General features: G+C 27.0%; 1 protein-coding gene across 1 annotated transcript in view; it reads right to left on the bottom strand.

Moving 5' to 3' along the window:
- Nucleotides 1-23,248, bottom strand: part of LOC133331285 (homeobox protein cut-like) — a gene marked incomplete at its 5' end in the record, with an annotated part of 53,208 nt that overhangs the window by 3,001 nt on the left and 26,959 nt on the right. Inside the window, 5 exons of the mRNA XM_061539688.1 lie at nt 68-407; nt 13,484-14,417; nt 14,463-14,971; nt 17,198-17,361; nt 19,285-19,793. Coding sequence (XP_061395672.1) covers nt 68-407; nt 13,484-14,417; nt 14,463-14,971; nt 17,198-17,361; nt 19,285-19,793 — 2,456 coding nt within the window. The remainder of the gene's footprint in view (nt 1-67; nt 408-13,483; nt 14,418-14,462; nt 14,972-17,197; nt 17,362-19,284; nt 19,794-23,248) is intronic.

Genomic DNA, 23,248 nt, shown 5'->3' with positions numbered 1-23,248 from the left:
AGGAAAAACTGAACTTAAAGAGAGTAAAGAGAGGGAGAGAATGTCTCCCTCTCTCAAAATTACTTACCCTGGAAAAGCTTCACGGGGTGCCCGAGCCATAATCTCTTGATATAATCTGGCCATTTTCTCCGGGTTAACTTCATCGGGCCTTAGGTGGCCGGGTGCTGGCAGACTGGTTTCCATTTGTGATTTCAAATTCTCCCTATAGAAGGGTGATGAACAGGGTTGATGTGGCGACTTCGAATCTTCATTGCTGTGTGAGTCTTCTTGCTGCATGCCGGAACGTTGTTGCATTGCACCACCAGAGCTGCCTTTCATCAAAGAGGAGGCCTCATTTAAGATGTGAGCAATGCGATCATCCGACATGGAATCATCACGACCAGCACCATAGGGTGGTAAACCAGAATCTGTAGAGGAAGAGAGGGGAGAAAAAAAATTGGATGAGTATCATAAATTTCCCATTAGCGGTAATAAAAAAAAATTCGAAAAAAAATAGTCATGAGTCAAGGGAATCAATCCATGGAATGCCCAAGTTTATTAATCCCATCCCAAAGCTAACTTCCATCCCGAACAATTAATGCTGAAATCCATCAGCATCAATTTGCCTTTGGTGTTTGATTTTATGACAATTGTTATTGATGGTGGCGGCGGCCAAGGCTTTATTTTGATTTGGATTTCATTTTTGTGACCTTTCGAAATTAAGCCATAAACTTAACGATCATCGGAGGAATGATCTCTTGGCGGGATGGATGGATAGATGCGGATCATTTTAATGGTTAGCAGAAAAAAAAAACAAAAAATAATATGGCCTTAAATTGTTAATCATAAATGGTAAGGTACAAAAAATGCTACAATGGTATTTTGAGATCACAGGATAGGAAAAGAGAAAGAGAGGATCAGCAGGACAGAGAGGAAAACAGTAGAACAAATAATAATTTGGGGAATTTTATAGAGAATTTTTGGGAAAAATAATAAAAAGTGAATGGAGTCTTTTAAAGAGGTCATTCTTAAAAAATAGAAATTGTAAAAAATCAAAAATCAAAAAAAACATTTTTTTTTGAAAAAAATTTACGTTGGGCTCCAAAATTTTAAAATCAATTCTTGAGGGAAATTATGGAAAAATTTGTAAAAAAAATAACTAAAAGTCCTCTGTTTGTCACGTAGAATGAAATAAAATAATTTTTTTTGAGATTGGAAAATTTTTAAAAAATGGCGCCCAACGTGAAATTTTTCAAAAATCTTTTTTTTCGCCCAAAATAAGGCATTTAAACAGCAGATATGTTAGTTTTAATGGAATGTGAGTTAGAAATGCTCAAAAAGTTGAAAATTTAAGAAATTTAAAAATTGGCGCCCAATGTGAAAATTTTCAAAATTGTATTTTTTCATGGAAATAAGGATTTTTTATTAAAATTTTGGTATTTCAAATGCCATTGATTTATTTTTGCATGTTCTCCCACCGCCCTCGTTTGCCCATTCAATGTTTTTTTTTTTTTGAAGCTTTAAATTAATTAAACATCAAACGATTTTTTAGCCATATTTTTTTTTTGTTATGGCAAAAAATGATTTTTTTTTGGACTCGAGCATAACACAATATTAAACGCTAATTCAATTTTATTTGTACAGTTTTTAGTTTCGTGTTTTGTTTTGCATTATTCCTGCATGGTTAAACAGCAATTCAGAGGATATGCTTGTTTTTTTTTTTTATTTGTATGGACAATATTCATGTGCTCATTGAAAGCCCTTCTGCTATGGTGTATTTCTTTTTTTGGTAAACAAAAAATCCAATTGCAAGGCTTCAATAGAATGCTAGCTCACACAGTTTATATGACCTTGTTGATGGATGAATGTTTGTTTGTGTATTGAAAAAATAGAATCAAATAACATAACCTCTCCCCCATGTGTGTTTTTTTGAGTGTTCACATCAATTATTGCATCATTTCAGTGCTTGACCTGCCAAAACCATTTCATATGTGAATTTGCGAAGCATTCAAAAAAATTCTTTGATTTATGATTTCTGCACAAAAACAAGAACACAAAAAAAAAAACGATTCCATCAAAAGCGTATTAGTGGTTTTAACACTATTTCCATTCAGAGGCATGGCAGGTCATTCGAACTGCAACTTTGATTTCATCTTCGAATATTTCTGTTATCCTTTGTTGCGAAAAAAGTAGAAAACTAATCATACAAGTGGCTTAGCTGTTTCTCTCCTTTACCTTGGGTAATGGAGTAGTCCATTGTGTGTTTCATATTCCACCACTTCACATTCATCGGTTCTTTGTGGAGGTAAAAAACACAAAAATGTGAAAATTGTTTTACAATTGCAAGGATAATCGATTCCCAAAGGAGCAAACACTTAGCGAGAACATAAAAGCCAGTCTTTATGTCCTCTTTTGCAATATTCCATACGGGAAGGCATGCGTTTTTGTTCTCTTGTCAAGTATCATCATCAAACATTTTGTCTGGCTGGATGGCTGGCTGGCTGACTGTTGAATCCTGGTCCAGGACGACAACGGATAGGAAACGGAAATCAACACATGAATGACAAATGGCATAGAATGCTTCAATTGTTTGATTACGATACGTTTACAAGGCCACAAACAGTATTTTGGGGGAAAGCAACAACAACACACCAACAGAGTAAATGAGAATATCCTTTGGATTCAATAGATTTTTATTGCCTCAAAAAAGCGAAAAAAAAAATCTCCTCAAACTTCGAAAAAAATCGGTGAAAATTTCAATTTGGGATTAGACAAGACGTGGCAAGGATATTGGTTTTTAAACATGAAACTTGAAATTCGATTTTCCCAGAAGAAAAAACGATTTTTAAGAAATTAAATTTTAAAAATCAGTTGGGCGCCATTTAAAAAAATTTTAATTTTAGGTCTCTTTAGTAAATTGTTTAACTTCAAAACGCTTAAAAATAAGATTGGAATATTTTTGTTTTGAGTTTTATGACGTTTTTTTGCATTTTTTGAATTTTTTAAAATAATAAAAATATTGGCGCCCAACATATTTTTTTCAAAACATATTCAAATTGAGTTTTTTTTGTTATGAAAAATAACATAAATATGCATTTCTACTGAAATAATTACATACAGAATTTTTTTCCGTAATAAAATTGTAAAAATTAAAATTTTTCAAAATTGGCGCCCAACGTGAAAAATTTTTCAAATTTTTTCCAAAACTCCGGTTTTTTTGCAATAATATGAAATAATACACGCTACATAATTTTTTAATTAAAATAAAAATAATTTTCTGCTAAATTCTACAGCTTTTGTGAAATAATAAAAAGTGGCGCCCAACATTCAAAAAATTTTAAAATTCGTATTTTAAAAAATTTTCCGAAAAAATGGAAAAAATAATTGGTATTGATTTTTATTGTAAAATCATTAAAATTTTGTTATTTAATTTTGTAAAGTTTTTCTTTTTTTAAAAATTTTACGTTCGGCGCCATTTTTGAAAAAAATTAGAAAATATTGAAAAAAATGCTAGGTATCGAAATTTTAGTGAAAAATAACTCAAATTTAATTAAATTTTCATTTTATTTTTAATTTTTTTATTTTCACGTTGGGCGCCATTTTTAGATTTTTTTTTTAATATTGCTTTTTTAAAGCCATCACATGATTTTTTTCTTAAATAAGCAATCAATCGTCAGGTTATAAATTATAAAATATTTAATCCCTTTCGTTCTCGATTGTTTTGTGTGTGTGTTTTTTTTATTCTGATTTGATATGTCACCGAACTGTTCCACTTAATTAATTTCATATTTTTATTATGGACAAGCAAGCAAGCTTTTGCTCAAAAAACAATAAAAATAAATGTATTGAATAAATAATAAAATAAATAACACACAAGAAAAAAAGAATTATAAATGTGACAACACCACCTACACACAGGCACACAACCGATCACTTCTTTCGTTCGGAATAGAAAAAAATCGAAATCGAGAGTCAATGAAAAATTTTAATGGTTTTTCGTTTTGTTTTTTATGTGTGTGTGTGTGTGTGTGTTAGAGGCCTAGATGAAAATAAATCTTCAGGCCATAAGAAGTGGAGACACAACAATATGCTGGCACGCACACACACAGACATACCAATGTTTTCAGGCCTCCTCGAAAACCGCCATTGAAATGTGTCATCTTTGTCTGTGGCATTTGTTTTGTTTTTTGCGTGTGTTTGTTAGGTGGAAATTTTTGATTTTTCATTTTCCACTGATAGGCAAATTTGGCTAATTTATGGGTGCCTGGCCTCTCTCTTTCCCACTAACCCCTTCAAACCCCCCACCAAACAAAGGGGTCACATAAAAAAATTAATAGCATTTAATTCCTTAACAAAATGCCACCAAAGAGAATACAGAAAAGAGAGTGAGAGAGCGGCACTGCCATGCTCTTAAAAACTCATTCAGTCATAACATCTCTAGATGTCAACTCTTTCCTCATGCTTCCAGTCCCCCCTCTTGAAGTACTCCTCAAATTGTTCGGCTCTGCTGAATTTATTGTTATGAGAAATAATGGATTCAGCATCAAAGCGAATTTTTTTCCTGTTCATTCTTGTTTGTTTTTATGTTATTGATTTTTTTTTTATTTCCATTTAGCCTGAAGTCGTCAGGCCAGGCCGTAAGCATCATCATCATCAGTATTGTTGTTTCAGTTTTCAGCTTGAGCAACAAACGCAACAAAGTTTTATTGCCTTGCCTACCTACCTAAAAGTAGGCAATACAAAAATAAATTTCTACAAAACTCTTGTTCAAAATTGTTGCAGTAAATAAATATTTGTAACTGGAAAATATAAAACAATAACAACAAAAACTATAAACAACACTTGCTTTATAACTAAAAGAAATTGTTTGCAAATAGTTGTAACAAAGAGAAGAAGAAAAAAATTAGTTTAAACGTTGGGCGCCATTTGCTATAATTTGTTATACTTTTTTATATAACATTTTTAAAAGTGATAAAATTTTTAAAATATTTTATTATGAAAAAAAAAATAAAAAAATCCACTTTTTTTAATTTTTACACACTTTTATAAAATGGCGCCCAACGTGAATTTTATGAATATTATGAAAAAAATAACAAATACGCATTGTTATACAATAAAAATTCAAAAATTTTTTATTTCCACCATTGTTGTGATTTTTTGCACAATTTTCAAAAATGGCGCCCAACGTAAAAAAACAAAAATCTTAATTTTTCCTTTAAAATTCATTATTTTTTAACTCCTGCCTCTAAAAGAAGCCATTTCTTCCCCCAAGCTCCTCTCAATTTCTATTATGACACCTTGATAATTGGTATTTTTCTAATTAAAACCAACTGCCTTCTATTCTACCTTCAATCCTTTTCTTTTCTGTTCGGTTTTGCTCCACTGAATATTAAACTGGATTTTCAATTGGATTGTTTTTGCATAGATAATTTATTGCATTTTGAAGTGTTATTTCTATACGTCCTCATCATCATGATTTCGATCATTAGCGTTTGGAGGAGTTCCTTTAAGGGGAAGAAATGCAAAAAATTGAAATTGCATTTGTCTTTGGAGCAAAAAAAAATCCCTTCTTGAAGTCGGATTTTTTTTTTGTTATGTCTTTGCTTTTGATAGGCATTTTAATTAGAATTATTTGCCATGATTTCTTTTTATGAAATGCATATTTTAACATAAATTGATGGCTATGACATATTACCAAGCCGCTCCCCCACTCCTCTAAATGCAAACAGCATTTGATTGAGGTTTCTGCTATTTTTTTATGCTTTTGTAATTGAATAATTTGCAAAAGGGAGGCAGGCAGCAGCAGGAGTTGTGTGAAGGTACTTCACTTTGCCAAAGGCATATACTGAGTGAGAAATATATTGGCAATTTAAAAGAAAGAGAGAAGGAGAAAAGATAATAAATTTTTTTCTTCTACATTTAAAATTTGAAACAAATTCTTGCTTAAAAGCATGCCCCAGATTTTTATTCGTTTTCTAAAATGTTTCTATTAATTTTCTAGTTTATTTTAATTTTTTTTTAAATTTTCCATTTTTAATTGAAATAATTCTTTCTCGCCTAAAAGTATGCACCAAAAATTTTCAAATTATTTTCCCATTTTTTTCCATTCATTTCTAATTGATTTTATTTTTTTCCAATTTTTTAAATACATGATTTTTAATATTAACAATAAACATATTTTTTTTCGCCCAAAAGTAGGCACCAAACATTTTCAAATTTTTATTTCTAAGCAGTTTCTAATTGTTTGACATTTTTTTAAATTTTTCTAAAGCAATTTCTCAATATTTTAATTGAAATAATTCTTTCTCGCCTAAAAGTATGCACCAAAAATTTTCGAAATTAATTTCCAAATTTTTTCTAATCATTTTCTATTTTATTTAAATTTTTTCTAATTTTTTATTGATTTTTTTCAATATTTTTTAATTAAAAATTTTTTGTCCGCTCAAAAGTATGCACCAAAAATGTTCGAAATTAATTTCCAAAATTTTTTCTAATCATTTTCTATATTTATTTAATTTTTTCGAATTTTTCTATTGATTGTTTTAATATTTTTAATAAAAAAGATTTTTGAAATTAATTTCCAATTTTTTTTCTAATCATTTTCTATTTTATATAATTTTTGTTTAATTTATTGTCGATTTTTTCAATATTTTCAATAAAAATATTTTTTGCCCGCCTAAAAGTATGCACCAATCAATTTCCACTTAATTAGAATCCCTTAATTTCGATTTATGAAATTTATCTTTAATTTTTTAAAATGCTTTTTCAAATCTATCAACATCTCGATTCCTTTTTGATACAGAAATATTTAATTGTCACCCCTAAAAGTATGCACCACATGTTGTTTTTTGTGTTTTTTTTTTTTTTGTTGAAGTTACAAATTATGTTTGACTTTTACTTTTTTGTGTCGATGTATTTATTTTTTGTAAAAAATACCCGCATTATTTTGCACCCTTTGATATGTTGCCACACCCCCTTCTCCCATGCTCTGTTTTTTCCTCAAAAGTCGAAACTCAAACATGTTCCATGGCAAAGTTCAAGCTATGGGTCTATCCCATAAACGGAGAAAAATTGGCAATGAGAAGAAGAGAAAAAATAACCACAGGAACGTTGACATGGAAGGGATAAAGGCTGGATGATGGTTGGGTGGCAGGATGGCCGACCACTACCTATGGACATTGTCGACGACGCCAAAAGATTAACAATGAACCCCCGGCAGCAGCAGTTTTAATGAAGGCCATAAACAGTAAACTAACAATGTCACATGTTGGCCACTTGGAACGGACCGAACCGAACCGGTCCCATAAAGAGAAGCAAGGATGGTGAAAGGACTCCTTTGTTTTGTAATTTAATTGCATAAGTGTTGTTAAGTGTCTGGCACACAAAAAAAAACGTACCGAAAATTAAAGACCTTATTTGATTAAATGCCAGACCCGGCGAATACAATACAAACAAAAATCAATGCATACTTTTAGGCAACAAAAAATATTTTTTTTTCTATTTTAAAAAAAATAGAAGAAAAAATTGCTAGAAATTCTTCGGACAAAAACTTAAGGTTAAGGCATTGCTATTCAATAAATCTTTAAAGTGTCAGGTGTCACCTTTGGCCGGGTTGGCGGGGTGTCTCTTATTTACTTCTACACGCTGAAAATGTCTTTCCGAACGCATGTCTAAAGCCAAATGATATTTGAAAAATTGCATGTTTCCTTTTGAAAACTTCTTTAGCATTTCAATGAAGGGTGAACTGCGATAGGTGGAGAAGGAGAGGGGGGACATGAAGTTCTGTTGAAGGCCTAAAGGTAATGTCACAGAGTCGGTTACTTTTTTTTCCGAAGTATTCGCATTGATATGTAAGACAAACGTTATATTTGCACGCACCATAAAAAAATAGGTGGTAGGGAAATAGTTTTTTTTTTCATAACCATGGCTTTGTCGATTTTTTTTTTTGCAAATAGAGAAGGTGCAAGGGGGAAAACAAGGGCAAATTGCAAAAAAAAAATTTAATACGTATTTTTTTATATATGAAATAAAAAATATCACTAATTATAAAAAAGAGAGAAATAATTACGTATTTAAATCCCCCCCAAAGCTGAGCATTTTTCTTTAATAAAAAAAATTTTGAGCGCCTAAAAGTATGCTTTGAATTTTTTTATTTTTTAAAAATCTACAAAAATTTTATTTCATTTACTGATTCCCAACAAGTTATATTTCTGAATTTTTTTCCTACCAAATTGAGGCATTTTTCTTTAATAAAAAAAATTTTGGGCGCCTAAAAGTATGCCATAAAAAATTTTTATTAAAAAAACCTATAAAATTGCTGTAATTCTTACAGGTTACTAAAAAAAATGACATCCCTTGATTTTTGTTTTCTTTAAATATTCAAAGATTTTTCTTTATAAAAAAAATTTTGGGCGCCTAAAAGTATGCCTTGAAAATTTTTTATTATTAAAATAATGGTAAAAAAATGTTTAACTACTTACAGAACCCCAAAAAAAAATTAACGTTCTTTGATTTTTTTTCTACAAAAATTTTAGCATTTTTTTGATAAACAAAAATTTTGGGCGCATAAAAGTATGCCTTGAAAAAAATTTTATTTTTGAAAAAAATCTAGAAAAATATTTTATTTCTTACAGAACTCCTAAAAATGATACTCCTTAAATTTTGTTACAAAAAATTGAGTAGTTTTCTATAATAAATAAAATTTTTTGAGCGCCTAAAAGTATGCCTTGCAAAAAATTTATTTTTAAAAAAATTCTAGAAAAATATTTTATTTCTCACAGAACTCCCAAAAATTATATTCCTTAATTTTTCCCTCAAAAAATTTAGCATTTTTCTTTAATAAAAAAATTTTGAGCGCCTAAAAGTATGCAATGAAAAATTTTTATTTTCAAAAAATCGTTATTTTTTTTTAAAGTGTCTTCCAAAATTCTTAGTAAAGTTCTTAGAAATATGGCCTAGAGTTGGAAAAAAAGTACCCAAAAAAATTACAAGGCCCCTAAAAGTATGCATTAAAATTTATTTCTTTTTCCCTAAAAGGCCTTTGAAACTATTTTTTAGTTTTATTTTTCTTCCTTATTGATTGCTTTGCTATTTCTTTGGTCTACAAAAACTCTAATTGGCTTTTGCAGTGGCAGTCTGGCCGTGCATTAAAAAAAATTGAGGAAAAAACTCGAAAAAAAGTAATTAAAGAAATATCTTCATGTTAATTAAAGTTTGTTGCATTGCTGATGTTGTTGTTGCTGTTCCTGCTGTTCAATGGGGATGGTGGTGGTGGTGGTGAGGAGAGGCCTACAACAAAACAAACGCGTAAATTTTCCTACAAATTGATGGCTGTCTACACGCCCAAAGACAGAAAAAAAAAACAACAACAAAAACGAACGGCTCAATAATTATTAAATTAAAAGGAGGAAGAAGAAGCAGCAAAAATTTTTTTCAAAAAAAAACCAAGAAATTAAAAAAAATAAATTTAAAAAATTAAAAAAAATAAAAGTAGGAAATCGAAAAAAAAATTAAATAAATAAAAATATATAAGACATTTGTAAATTTATTGAAAAAAAAATTTAAATCAAAAATTTAAAAAAAAAAATCAAAAATTTTTTTTTGTCAAAAAAAAAAATTTTTTCAAAAAAATTAAAAAATAAAAATATGTAAGACATTTGAAAATTTATTGAAAAACAACCCCGAAATAATAATTAAATTAAAAAGAAGAAGCAGCAAACAAATTTTTTCAAAAAAAAAAAACCAAAAATTAAAGAAATTAAAAAAAAATAAAAATAGGAAAACGAAAAAAAAATTAAAAAATAAACAAGACATTTGCAAATTTATTGAAAAAAAATTGAAATAAAAAAAAATTTAAAAAAATTTAAAATTTTTTTAAAAAATTTAATTCAAAAAAAAATTTTTTCAAAAAAAAAAAAAAAAGAAATTAAAAAAAAAATTATTTCAAAAAAATTAAAAAATAAAAATATATAAGACACTTGTAAATTTATTGAAAAAAAAAAACCGAAATAATAATTAAATTAAAAAGAAGAAGCAGCAAACAAATTTTTCAAAAAAAAAAAAAACCAAAAATTCCAAAAAATTAAATTAATTAAAAAAAATAAAAAATAGGAAATCGAAAAAAATTTAAAAAAATAAAAATAAACAAGACATTTGCAAATTTATTGAAAAAAATTTTGAAATCAAAATTTTTTTTTTTAAAAAAATTAAAAGAAAAATTTTTTAATCAAAAATTTATTGTCAAAAAATTAAAAAAGAAATATTCAAACAAATTTAAATTTATTGAATAAAAAATTAAATAATTTTTTTTTTTCAAAAAAAATTAAAAAAAAAAAAAAAATTAAATTATTTTTTTTTTTTAAAAAAAAAAAACATTTAAATTAAAATTTTTTTTTTTAAAAAATTATTTTTTTTTTAAATTCAAAAAGAAAACACTCAAACAAAATCCCTCAATGAAAAAAAAATTAATAAAATTTTTTTTTCAATTTTTTTTTTTTATTAAAAAATATTTTTTAAATATTTTTTTTTTTAAAAATTCAAAATGAAAACATTTAAACAAAATCCCTCAAACGACATTTTGTAAATTTATTGTAACCAAAAAATTCATTAAAAAAAAATTTTTTTTTGCTCGAAAAAATTATTGTCTGCTGATTTTATGCAGAAATCAAAAATAATTAAAAAAATCACAACAACAACAAAAATATTTTTTGGCTAAATGCCAGTTTATAGATGCTTATTTGCCTGCAATCATCAACTGCACAAAAAAAAAATCGAAAAAAATACAAAAAAAAAAAATCTATCCTCCTAGCCCCCTGGGCCCCAGGCCAGCCAACCCGACCAGCCAGACATCATAGATATATCGACTTGTATGCCGAAATCTATACATTATTACATGTATATGACATTTTGAGTACTACAAGAAGAGGTATAAATTGCATGTCCGCTCGCAACACCATCAGCCAGCCAACCTGCCCCGCCACCAGAAAAACAGCCTCCATATCGTCGGCATCATTATGAAGAATGTCTGCATTACCCCAGCATTCATTAACACAGCAAATGATTTTTTTTTTGCGATTTGCGATTTTTTTTCGCCACACATTGACAGCCAGCAAGACGGGGAACATCTTTGTTGTTGTCTGCATTTCTTAAAGCATTTCGTCAAAATTGTCCCCAATTTGTTTTTTTTTTGTGTTTGGTTCCAAGCAAAAGGAGAAAAAATCAAAAAAAATTTTTTTTTTTTGAAATTGGTGCAGAGGGGTTGGAAGAAGCTGATGGGGGTTTTCTTAGGGGAAGCTGAGGCTTGGAGGAGGTATGCAAAAATGATTTGTTTTGCAAAAGGGGAGTTAGACCCGACCAATCATTACGACCAAAATCCATTACTAATATACAAATATTTATTGTTGTTGTTATTAATGCTATTGTTGTTGTTGTCATCTTAGCTTTTTATTAGCCGTGTGTGTGTGTTAAACATTTGTTTTCCTAGTCGGTGAGGCTGCTACGAATGGCAAAAATGTCTGATTTGTATAAATTTGTAACAAGTTTCATATCGCGCACCAAATATATATTTATAGTTTGACAAACGAAAAAACACACATATTTAAAATCAAAATAGTGTGAAATTCTATGATAAATTTAATGAAATTTATTTGATTAACAAGAACATTAAAAAAACAACAACAACAGCAGCAACAAATCACATTTGACTATAAAATGCAAAACAATTTTAGCATTAAATTAAATTTTAGGTCGAACAGCTCATAGAGCGAAAGACAAAACAAATAAATATTCGAAAAATAAAAATTAGAAAAAACAACAACGTCAACAAATTATAACGACTAAAATTAGTTGGTGATTAAATATAAAATGAAATAAAAAAAAAAATATGAACAAATTAAATATAAAAAATAATATAAAAATACCAAAAAAAAAATGCAAAAATTCCTTCTTTATATAGATTAAAAAATTTAAAATTTTTATTAAGTTCAGTTTTTCCAATTAAAAAAATTAATATTTAAAAAAAACATCAAGAAAAAAATTAAAAAAATAAATAAATTTGAATTTTTTTAACGCTACCTAAAAGTATGCTATAATTTTTAGCAATTTTTTTAAATTCCTTTCCAATATTTTTTGATTTTTTCCTAATATTTAAAAAAAAATATTTCAAGTCCCTATTTCTACGATTTTTCAAAATGGCGCCCAAAAGTATGCCTCATTTTGTTGCAAAAAAAAATATTTCTATTTTTCCTAATGTCTATGAATTTTTCTCCATTTTATGCAATTTTTTCTAACCGAAATTCCAATGTTTTCCTAAATTGGCCCCCAAAAGTATGCCTCATTTTGTGGCAAAAAATTTATTTATATTTTTTCCAAACATTATTTATTTTTCTCAATTTATTGCAATTTATTTAATTCCAATATTTCAACATTTTCCAAATATGGCGCCCAAAAGTATGCTTCTTTTTTCAACGAAAAATTTATTGTTATTTTTCCCAGACACTATTTATTTTTCTCTATTTTATGCCATTTTTTAATTCCAAAATTTCAATTTTTTCTAAAATGACCCCCAAAAGTATGCCTCATTTTGTTGCAAAAAAATAATTTTTATTTTTCCTAGACATTGCATATTTTTCTCTATTTTATGCAATTTTTTCCAACTCAAAATTCCAAAGTTTTCCCAAACCGACGCCTAAAAGTATGCTTCATTTTTCTTTAATATTTTTATTGATATTTTTTCTAATAACTATTGAATTTTCTATCATTTTTGCCATTTTTTCCAACTCAAAATTCTAAAGTTTACCCAAACCGATCCCTAAAAGTATGCTTCATTTTTCTTTAATATTTTTATGGACATTTTTTCCAATATCTATTGAATTTTCTCTAATTTTTGCCATTTTTTCCAACTCAAAACTATAAAGTTTTCCTAAACTGACCCCTAAAAGTATGCTTCACTTTTCTTTAATATTTTTATTGATATTTTTCCCAATAACCATTGAATTTTCTCTAATTTTTGCAATTTTTTCCAACTCAAAACTCCAAAGTTTCCCAAACCGACCCCTAAAAGTATGCTTCATTTTTCTTTAATATTTTTATGGACATTTTTTCCAATAACTTTTGAATTTTCTCTAATTTTTGCAATTTTTTCCAACTCAAAATTGTAAAATTTACTAAAATGACCCCTAAAAGTATGCTTTAGATTTTGCAATAAACAATTATTTTTATTTTTTCTAGTATCTGTAGAATTTTCTCTAATTTTTGCAATTTTTTCCAACTCAAAATTGTAATGTTTACAAAAATTGCCCCTAAAAGTATGCTTTAATTTTTGCATTAAAAATTTATAATTATTTTTTCTAAAATCTCTTGAATTTTATCGAATTTTTGCAATTTTTTCCAACTTCAAAATTCGTATTTTTGAAATTGGGACTCCTAAAAGTAGGCACCAATTTGTTTCCCCTAACTCATGATTTTTTTTTAAATAAAAAAAATTGAATTTTTATTTCCCACTTACCTTTCTTGGGTATCAGCGATTTGAGCAGCATAACAGCATTATCATCGCATGACCAAGCATGCATTTTACGATAGCTATCACGTCCCTTTTCCGTCAACTTATCCCATGGCTTGGGTTTGGAGAGTAATTCGGAAACGGTACCTTGGGATAGGCCCAAAATATATTTGGCGAAAATCCTTTGGCCGATGTTGTGGACCGACAGCAGCTCCCTCACACGCCTGGAGATATGCAATGTATCCAACGCCTGATTGGCATACTTGTCCATGTTGTAACGCAACATCTCCTGCAGCTTGGCTTCCATGGGATCTCCCTTGGGGATTAGGGATTCACCCAAACGGCCAGCCATTGAAGTGCCGGGTGGTAGCTGTAGATCGTCGGCAAAACGGAAATGACCACGATCTTGAAATTGGAATGGTAGACCGGGTAGGAAACCATGGGGCAGGCCGTGGCTGTGGCCATGGCCACTGAGGGGATGATTGTTGCCGGGACTGTTGTTGTTGTCTTCGTAGCTCTTCAGCGAGCCGTTGAGCGAGAGGGATTGGTGGTGATGATGCTGCTGATCCTCCGAACGTTGTTCCTGTAGATTGGGGGTACTGGCACTGGAGGCCGATGATTCGGCATGGTGGTGATGATGATTTCCTGCTCCGGACTTGTCGTGATGATCACCTCCCAGCAGGTGTGAGGACATTTGCAGCTGATGATGATGGTGGTGCTGTTGGTGGTGATGATGGTGGGGCGGATAGTGGGCATCTGTTGAACGTAAAGAGGAATTTTGAGTTGATTGAGTGGTGGTGGTGGTGGGGGGTGTGGAAAAAGTGGAATTAACTAATTGACTAAGCAGAGCTGTGGATGAGGGGCCACAGGGCGGTGTTGAGCCGGCGGCATGCATTAAAGCAGCAGCAGCTGAAGAGGAGGCGGAAGAAGAAGAATTTGACTGATGTTGTTGTTGTTGCTGTTGTTGGAAATGTTGCTGGACGGCGTTTTGTTGTAGCATTAAAGAATGTGGCTGGGCTGTGGCCATTTGATGTTGTTGTTGTTGCTGATGATGTTGCTGCTGCTGATAGTGGTGCTGATGATAGGCCCCCCTATTACGCCAATAATTATTGACCAGCTCCTCACCCAGTAAAGAACCGAAACGTTCAACATTTTGTTTGAAATTGGAGGAGGACTCATCGGCATTTGGATTTTCCTCATCGCCATCCCCCTCCTCCTCCTCCTGATGTTCTAAATTTATGATGCCGGAGGAATTAGAGGATTTTTCTTTAACCTCTTCACCTTCGTCCTCATCATCTAATATTTCTATTTTTGGCACTTTAGAGGCTATTTCAGGTTTGGAGGAGGTTTCATGGTCGCCTTCGTTTGGGCAGAGATTGGCATTATCTGAGATTGTCCTGACTTGAAGTTGTTGTTGTTCTGTGGAAGCTAATGAGGATGTTGTTGGCTGTAAGCTAAGTGTTTCTTCAACCTGGCTTTTATCGAAAGCTTGATCTGTAAATTTGCGGATTTTTTTTGTTTTGTTTTTTTTTTTTTTTTGGAGGAGAAAAGAGAGGGGTAGGGAAAAACAAATATTGAAATATTTTTTGTTTTCGGTATTTTGAATCGTTTGTTGCTTTGGCATGAAAAACTGTGTGAGTGTATAAGGCAAATTAGAAAAGATTTTTTGGAAAAAATTTTGAAATTTTTTTGAAAAAAAAATTGAATTTTTTTGGAAAAATTTTTGAAGTTTTTTTTTCAATTGGGAAAAATTTTGAATTTTTTTCAGAAACAATTATAGATTTTTATTTTGAAAAAAATTTTGAAATTTTTTTTGGGAAAAAAATTTGAAAAAAATTTTTGATTTTTTTTTTTATTTTTTTTTCAATTGGGAAAAAATCTAGATTTTTTTTTTTTTGAAAAAAATTTTATTTTTTTTTTCAGAAATAATTATAGAAATTTATTTTGGAAAAAAATTGGGTTTTTTTTGAAACAATTTAAAATTTTGTTTGTTTGTTTTTGAAAAAATTTTGAATTTGTTTTGGAAAAATTTTTGATTTTTTTTTAAATTGGGAAAAAATGTTGATTTTCAGAAACAATTATAGAAATTTATTTTGAAAAAAATTTTGTTTTTTTTTGAAACAATTAAAATTTTTTTTGTTTGTTTTTGAAAAAAATGTTGATTTTTTTTTTTGGAAAAATTTTTGATTTTTTTTAATTGGGAAAAAATTTGGATTTTTTTTGAAAAAATTTGGAAATTCTTAATTTTTTTTCGTGGAAAAAAATTTGGTATTTTTTTAAAATGGTAAAAAATATTGGAAAATTTTTTTTTGGGAAAAAATTAATGTATTTTTTTATTTTGGATTTTTTTGTAAATAATTTTGAAATTTTTTGAAAAAAATATATTGGACAAAATAAGAACATTTAACAATTTTTATATGATTTCTTTTGGAAATATTATTGAAAATTAAAAAAAAATATTGGAAATATTTTGAATATTTTATTATATTTAATTTAAATTTATTTTGGAAAAAAACTTTCTTTTTTTTTTTTTTTGGAAAAATTTAAATTGTATATTTTTTTTTTTGGAAAAATATTAAAATTTTGAAACAAGAAAATTTAAAAATTATTTTATTTTTTGAAAAAAAAATTCAATATTTTTTTTTTTAAATTTAAAAAAAGTTTTTGAATTTTTTTATTTTTTGCCAATTTGAAAATAAATAAATATTCAATAAAAATTTAAAAAATGATTTAATTTTTGGAAAAAATTTTCAATATTTTTTAAAAATATAAAAAAAATGTTTTTGCCAATTTGAATGTATGAATTCATTTTGTTTGTTTTTGGAAAAATTTTTTAATTTTTTTTTAAATTTAAATTTTTTTTAAAAAAATTTTGCCAATTTGAATGTATGAATTCAAGAAAATTTTGATTTGATTTTTGGAAAAATTTTTTAATTTTTTTTTTAAATTTAAATTTTTTTTTAAAAAATTTTGAAATTTTTTGAAAAAATTTTGGATTTTTTTTTCGATTTATTTGCCAATTTTATCATTTTTAACAGAAAATGAATTCCCTACAAGCCTCCATGCATTATTGAATGAATCATATATTTGATTTTTTTTCAGGTTTTCAAATATTGATTTAAATTGTCTGCGTTAGATAAGCAAAGTGTTTATATAGAAGAAGACACCTTTTATTTTGTCGAATAGCGAGAGAGAGGCGCCATGCTTTTTGTTTGAAAAACTCAAATCAAAATCAAGAAGAAGAAGAACAAGAATGAAGAAAAATCAACAGTCATAAATAAAAGCCGACCCATAGAGCTTGGGCGGAAAGTGTGAAGGAATGTAAAAATTATTGTTAACCACACCAATAATAAAACAACAACAACAACACAAACAACAAGATAGCAACAACAACAGCCATAAATAGTTTCAGTAATTTTTTTCATAATTTTTTTATAATTTTTTTTATAATTTTTTTTTCGCTCGCTTTCCTTCCACATCGTAAAGAAAAATAATAATTTTTCCTTTGTTTTGTCAATCAAGGTAAACAACATAAGGCAGAATGAAAAATATATATATGTTTATAGAAATAAATTTTACAACAACAAAAATAGAAAAAAAAAAATCCGAACGAACTCCAAATGCATGAAAATTAAAAATCATGATGGTGTTTGCTTTAGAATTGTTGTCTCGGCGATAAGAAAAAAATTATAGTGGAATTGTCATCGCTCGAACACTTACCTTCTGAGTTCTTAAGAGCCTCGGCTGCCACCAAGGCCTTGGTACGTTCCATAAGCAATTCCTGGAATTTATTGGGATCATTATTGCAGGCAGCTGCCGCGGCAGCAGCGGCGGCAATGGCATTCTGTTGACTAATGGAATCCAATGAGAGGGGTGATCTGCAAAAAAATTAAAAATAAATTTTAAATATTATTTTATATTATTTTTTTAAAAAAATTTTAAATTTTTTTGAAAAAAATTTTAAAATATTTTTTTGAAAAAAAATTTTAAATATTTTTTTGATAAAATTCTTTAATTTTTTTTAAATATTTTTTTTTAATAAAAAAAATTTAAATTTTCAAATAAATGTTTTCAATTTTTTTTTTTTAGAAAATTTTAAACATATTCCATTTTTTTTTTAAATTTTGAAACACATTTTTTTAAATTTTTTAATGTTTTATAATAATTTATATTTATACATTTTTTAAAAATTTGTTGAATAAAAAAAAATATTTTTTTTTAAATTTTAAAATACATATTTTTAAATTTTTTAAATGCTTTTATTTAATTTTTTTTAATATTTTTATAGATTTTTTTTAATATTTTTTTAAAAATTTTTTTTTCAAATTTATTTTTTAGAAATTTTTCGAATTTAAAAATATTTAAATATTTTTTTCAAAAAAAAAAAAAAAAAAAAAAAATTAATTTATTTATTTTTTTAATAAAAAAAATATTTAAATTTTCAAATAATTTTTTTCAATTTTTTTTAAATTAAAATTTTTTAATTTTTTTTAAAATTTTTTAATGTTTTTTTAAAAATTTTTAAACCTTAAAATAAATTTTTTCAATTTTTTTTAAATATTTTTTTTCATAAATTTTTGAATTAAAAAAATAGTTTTTTAAATTTTAAAATATATTTTTTTTACATTATTAAATATTTTTTACGATTATTTTTAATATTATTATTGAATATTTTTTTAAAAAATAATATTTATTAAATTTTAATATATATATTTTTTTAATTTTAAATATTTTTTACGTAATTTTTTTAAATACTTTTTTTTGAATACTTTTTTACAAAATTTTTTTGAATTAAATATATATATATATATATATATATTTTTTTTAATTAAAAAAATCCAATTTTTTTAAATATTTTTTAAAATATTTATTCAAATTTTTTTTAAATATTTTTTTTTAAATTTTTTATTGATTTTTTTTAATATTTTTTTTCAAATTTCTTTTAAAAAAATTTAACATTTTCTAATTTTTTTTTAATTTTTAAAATTTTTTTTTTAATTTTTTAATGTTTTTTAAACATTTTTAAACCTTAGAATAAATTTTTTAAATTTTTTTTTAAATTTTTTTTTTTTTAAAAAAATTTGAATTAAAAAAAATATTTTTTACAATTTAAAATATTTTTTTTTTTCAATTTTTAAATATTTTTATTAAATAATTTTTTTTCAAAATTTTTTTGAATTAAAAAAAGATTTTTTTAAATTAAAAAAAAATCCAATTTTTTTAAAATATTTTTTCCAAATATTATTTTAAAATATTTATTCAAATTTTTTTTTTTTTTAATTTTTTTCAAAAAAATTGTTTAAATATTTAAAAAAAAAAAATTTAAATATTTAAAAAAAAAATTTAAAATTTCAAGTATTTTTTTTTAAGTTTTTAACATTTTCTATTTTTTTTTTAATAAATTTTTTAAATTTTTCTTTAGAATTAAAAAAAATATTTTTTTTGAAATATTTTTTCCAAATATTTTTTTAAATATTTTTTCAAAATATTTTTTTCCAAATATTTTTTTTAAATATTTTTTCCAAATATTTTTTTTAAATATTTTTTCCAAATATTTTTTTTTTTAAATATTTTTTCCAAATTTTTTTTTTTTTTAAATATTTTTTCCAAATATTTTTTTTAAATATTTTTTCCAAATATTTTTTTAAAATATTTATTCAATTTTTTTTTTTTCAAAAAAAAAATATTTTTTTTCCAAAAAATGTTTTCATTATTTTCAAAAATTTTTAAATATTTTTTTGTCAATTTTTTTTATAATTTTTTTTTATTAATTTTTTGAATTTAAAAAAATATTTTTTTTCACTTACTGTGTCTCCTTTTTGACCTTGATGAATGATGAATCCTTTTCCACCTCGCCATTATTCGCATTTTGATTCTGTTCATTGTCATTGTTGTTCTCCTTGTCCAAATCCTCATCGTCGTCCTCCTCTTCGTCGTTATCATCACAGTTATTGTTGGTGTTGTTGTTGTTGTTGCCTTCATGGCATTCAACAACTTTTTCCTCATTATGCTGTTGCACTTCGTCGTCGTTGTCCCGTTGAAGTTGCACTTCGTCCTGCTCCTCCTCATCATCATCATCGTCTATGACCATTTGTGTCATTGCCGCTGAGTCGGAGGTGGATTCCATTTTTTGATTCGTTTGCGATTTCATGGCCTCCTGTAAGGCTTCGTTAATTTGCTCCTTATCCAATTTGGCTTCCAGACGTTCGATGTGTTGGCGTTTGGCTTCCAAATGCTCTTCCAAACGATGGATTTGTACCAAGTGGGATTGTTCGATGGCTCGCAAACGTTTGACTTCTTCGAATAAGGCTTTGATCTGGAAATGGAAAAAAAATTGTAATTAATAAAAATTGGTTCTAAAGATAACAAGCTTTTTTAAAAAAAAATAAATTTAATGAGCCAAGTTTTTTTCGAGACCCTGTTTTTTCCTCACTCCCCTCTCTCTCCCCTCTCTCTCCCCTCTCACTCCCTCCCTTCCACAAAAATCAGCCCATCTTTCACATATGCTGTCATTAAGTTAAAACTTTGTCTTTTGTTGTCGTCATTTTTGTTACCCCCTTAAGGATTTATTGAAATTTCCGGGAAAACAAAATTTTGCCAATTATCATATTTTCATTATCAAACAGCAACAACAACAACAACCACACATTTTGAAAATTCTTTAGAAAAGTTGTTCGGCTGTCTGCCTACCTTTTTAACATACCTTTTGTGTGTGTGTATTACCCTTATGTTTTAATTTTATTATTAATAAAAAAATAAAAAACAAAACAACAAACCCCCCAAACGCCCTAATGTATGCTACACACACACACATACATGTGTGTATGTGTGTGCGCCCAGGAATCCTTGCCGTAATGTCTTCAAGATTTCGTTTTTGATTTTCACAACCACAAAAGAGGTGGTTGGTTGGGTTTTGCTTTATAGTTATTACTCTTGTTGTTGGAATTTTACAAAGGTAGTCTGAACAATAGGCACAACAAAAATTTATCTGCCAGCCTAAAAGTATGCTCTAAGTTTTGTTGTTGATTTTTTTATTAAATATTAAAAAAATATATATGATATGGGTAATATGTGTTGATTTTTATGAGGGTAATTTTTCTGGGGGATGGGAGAGAGGGAGGCAATCAATTAAGGGGGGAAATACATATCTATTTAATTATTGTTGCATACTTTTGGGTAACAAAAATTTTTTTCTTCAAGGAAAAAAATTTACAAAAATATTAAAAAAAAATTTAGAAAGACAAACAAAATTGAAAAAAATAAAAAAAATCAAGAAAAAATTGTTTGTTGCCTATTTTCAGGCCAAAATTTTTTTGTAGAGAAAAAAAAAATTCACAAAAAAAGTAGTTTTTTCTAATGAAAAATATTTAAAAATGGCAAAAAAAAATTTAAAAATGTAATTACTAAGAAAATTTAAAGAAATGCAAATTTTGAAAATTTTTTGTTGCCTACTTTTAGGTACAGAAAAATTTCTTTTCAAGAAAACCTTTTAGGAAAATTAAAAAAAATATATTAAAAAAAATTAAAAAATCGTAGTAAATAAAAAAATTCAAGAAAAAAATAAATAAAAAAAAATTCGAAATTTTTGTTGCCTACTTTTAGGTACACAATTTTTTTTATTAATACAACCATTAAAAAAATGTAAAAAAAATTACGAAATAAATTAATTGTTGTAATAAAATGTATTTAATATTGTAATAAATAAAAAATTATGGAAATAAAAATATTGGACATTTTTGTTGCATACTTTTAGGTAAAAAAATAATTCTTTTTAAGACAAAATATTTACAAAAATCCAGGAAACCCTTAAAAACAATCCAATGAAATATTGGAAAAAAATCGAAATTGTTTTAATGTGAAAATTTAAAGAAAATCAAATTTTGAAATTTTTTATTGCCTACTTTTAGGTACAAAAAATTTATTTTTGTTGCCTACTTTTAGGTAACAAATCAATTTTTTTTTTTTTTGAAAAAAAATTAAAATCCTCAAAAAAATTAGGAAAACCAATGTACAATTTTAAAAAGTAAACAATTAAAGAAAAAAAATTTCAAAATTTTTTTGTTGCATATTCTTAGGAACAAATTTTTTTTCAGAAAAAATATTTAAAAAATCCACAAAAAATTGGGAAATATTTAAAAAATTAAAAAAAATAAAAAAAATTCGAAAATTAAAAAATATATTGCCTACTTTTAGGCGATAATTTGAATTTTATTTTTTGCCTACTTTTAGGTGTCTTTCTTTTAGAGATTATTTATAAAGCAAAATAATAGTATTAATATTTTTTTCTTTTTGAATTCCTAATAAAAATCCCCAATAAATTAACCTTCCAAAAAAATTTGTTTCCACCTGCCAACTGTCACACAAAAATGACTTTTTGATATATTAGTTTATGACTGGTACTTAAATATCATTATACTAATATTATTCTACAACAACAACAAAAAAACTCTATTTGTAGATTCCCTTGCCTCATAGGTGAAAGTTTTACTATTCAAAAAAAAAAAAAAAAAAAAACTATAGCATACTATTAGGCTTCATACGATTTTGCGTGTCTTTACGCAATAAGTCTTTGAATTTATGCCTATAAGGGGTATGTAGATGACGACTGTGTATGTGACACATATGCAAAGTTAATCAATAAATTGTCGATGTGTGTGTGTGTGTGAGGCAGGTTGTCAACTACGCATTTAAATCAATGATAATAAATTTTTGTTTTATGGTAATTTTTTCCCTCAAAGCTGGAACAGGAAAGGGATAGGGGGAACACCAAGCCCTAATATGATTATTGCCAATAAACAATAAAATGTTGCCAAAGCAATAAACTGCAATTATTTGAATTAAAATCCAATAAAAAATCATGTATGACATACATTAAGAACAGGCACAAACAAAACTTTAAGCATTTTCTTTAAGCCATGAAAAAATCAATGGGGGAGGGGTACAGATACAGGTAACACACACATGTGTGGTGTATAGAATATGACCATACCAGAAACAGGGTTGATTGCTTTCATTAATTAATCAAATGGGGGGCAGAAGGCAGCTGTTCTCAAAGGGTGAAATAGAAATTCTCTCTTGACTTAACTCAAAAAAAAAAAAAAAATAAAATTACAAAGTCTCGATTTAAAAATCAAAATTTATTTCAACCCCTTTTTCTTTGGAGAATCTTCTCAAGTTCTTAAGTAATTATTTATAGACAATCAAAGCCATTTGCTTCCCCTCCTCCACCTCGCCTTTTCAAAAAATGATTTAAACTTTACTCATCAATTGGCCAGGCAGGCAGGCAGGAAGGTGGTGGTGGTCGGTCCTGTCAAATCCATTTTCCCTGGCAAATCAAAACAATCAATGATTTTTGTTATGGCAGTGGTTGTCTTGTATTTAAATATGTATTAAAGGATCTTTGTCTTAGTAACACCAATACCACCATCACTATTTCTCACCACTCCCCCCTCCTCTTTCTCTCCCATTTGGGCATCCTCAAAAATATTCCCATTGAATATTCAAATAGTAACCAAATGCCAATTATTAATGAATTTCTTTGTTGATTTGTAGTCAAACTCTTAGTGGGCCAGGATTCCTCCTCTGGCCAGGATGTGCTCCTTTATATTTTCTAATCAATGTTCAAAATAATTTTCTGCTATTAATTTGAAATATTGTTTTCACTTTGGACTATTTCTTTGTCCTGCAGAAGGTAAATGTGCTGGAAAATCAATGCTTGAAGAGGGGAAGAAGGGGGAGAAATTAAAATTTATGAACAGCATAAATTTATTG

Source organism: Musca vetustissima, unplaced genomic scaffold, assembly GCF_032173495.1.
Source record: "Musca vetustissima isolate MV318-11 ecotype Yass unplaced genomic scaffold, APGP_CSIRO_Mvet_v1 utg1868, whole genome shotgun sequence".
In the NCBI taxonomy this organism is placed as follows: domain Eukaryota; kingdom Metazoa; phylum Arthropoda; class Insecta; order Diptera; family Muscidae; genus Musca; species Musca vetustissima.
This window is presented reverse-complemented; position numbering and strand designations above follow the sequence as displayed.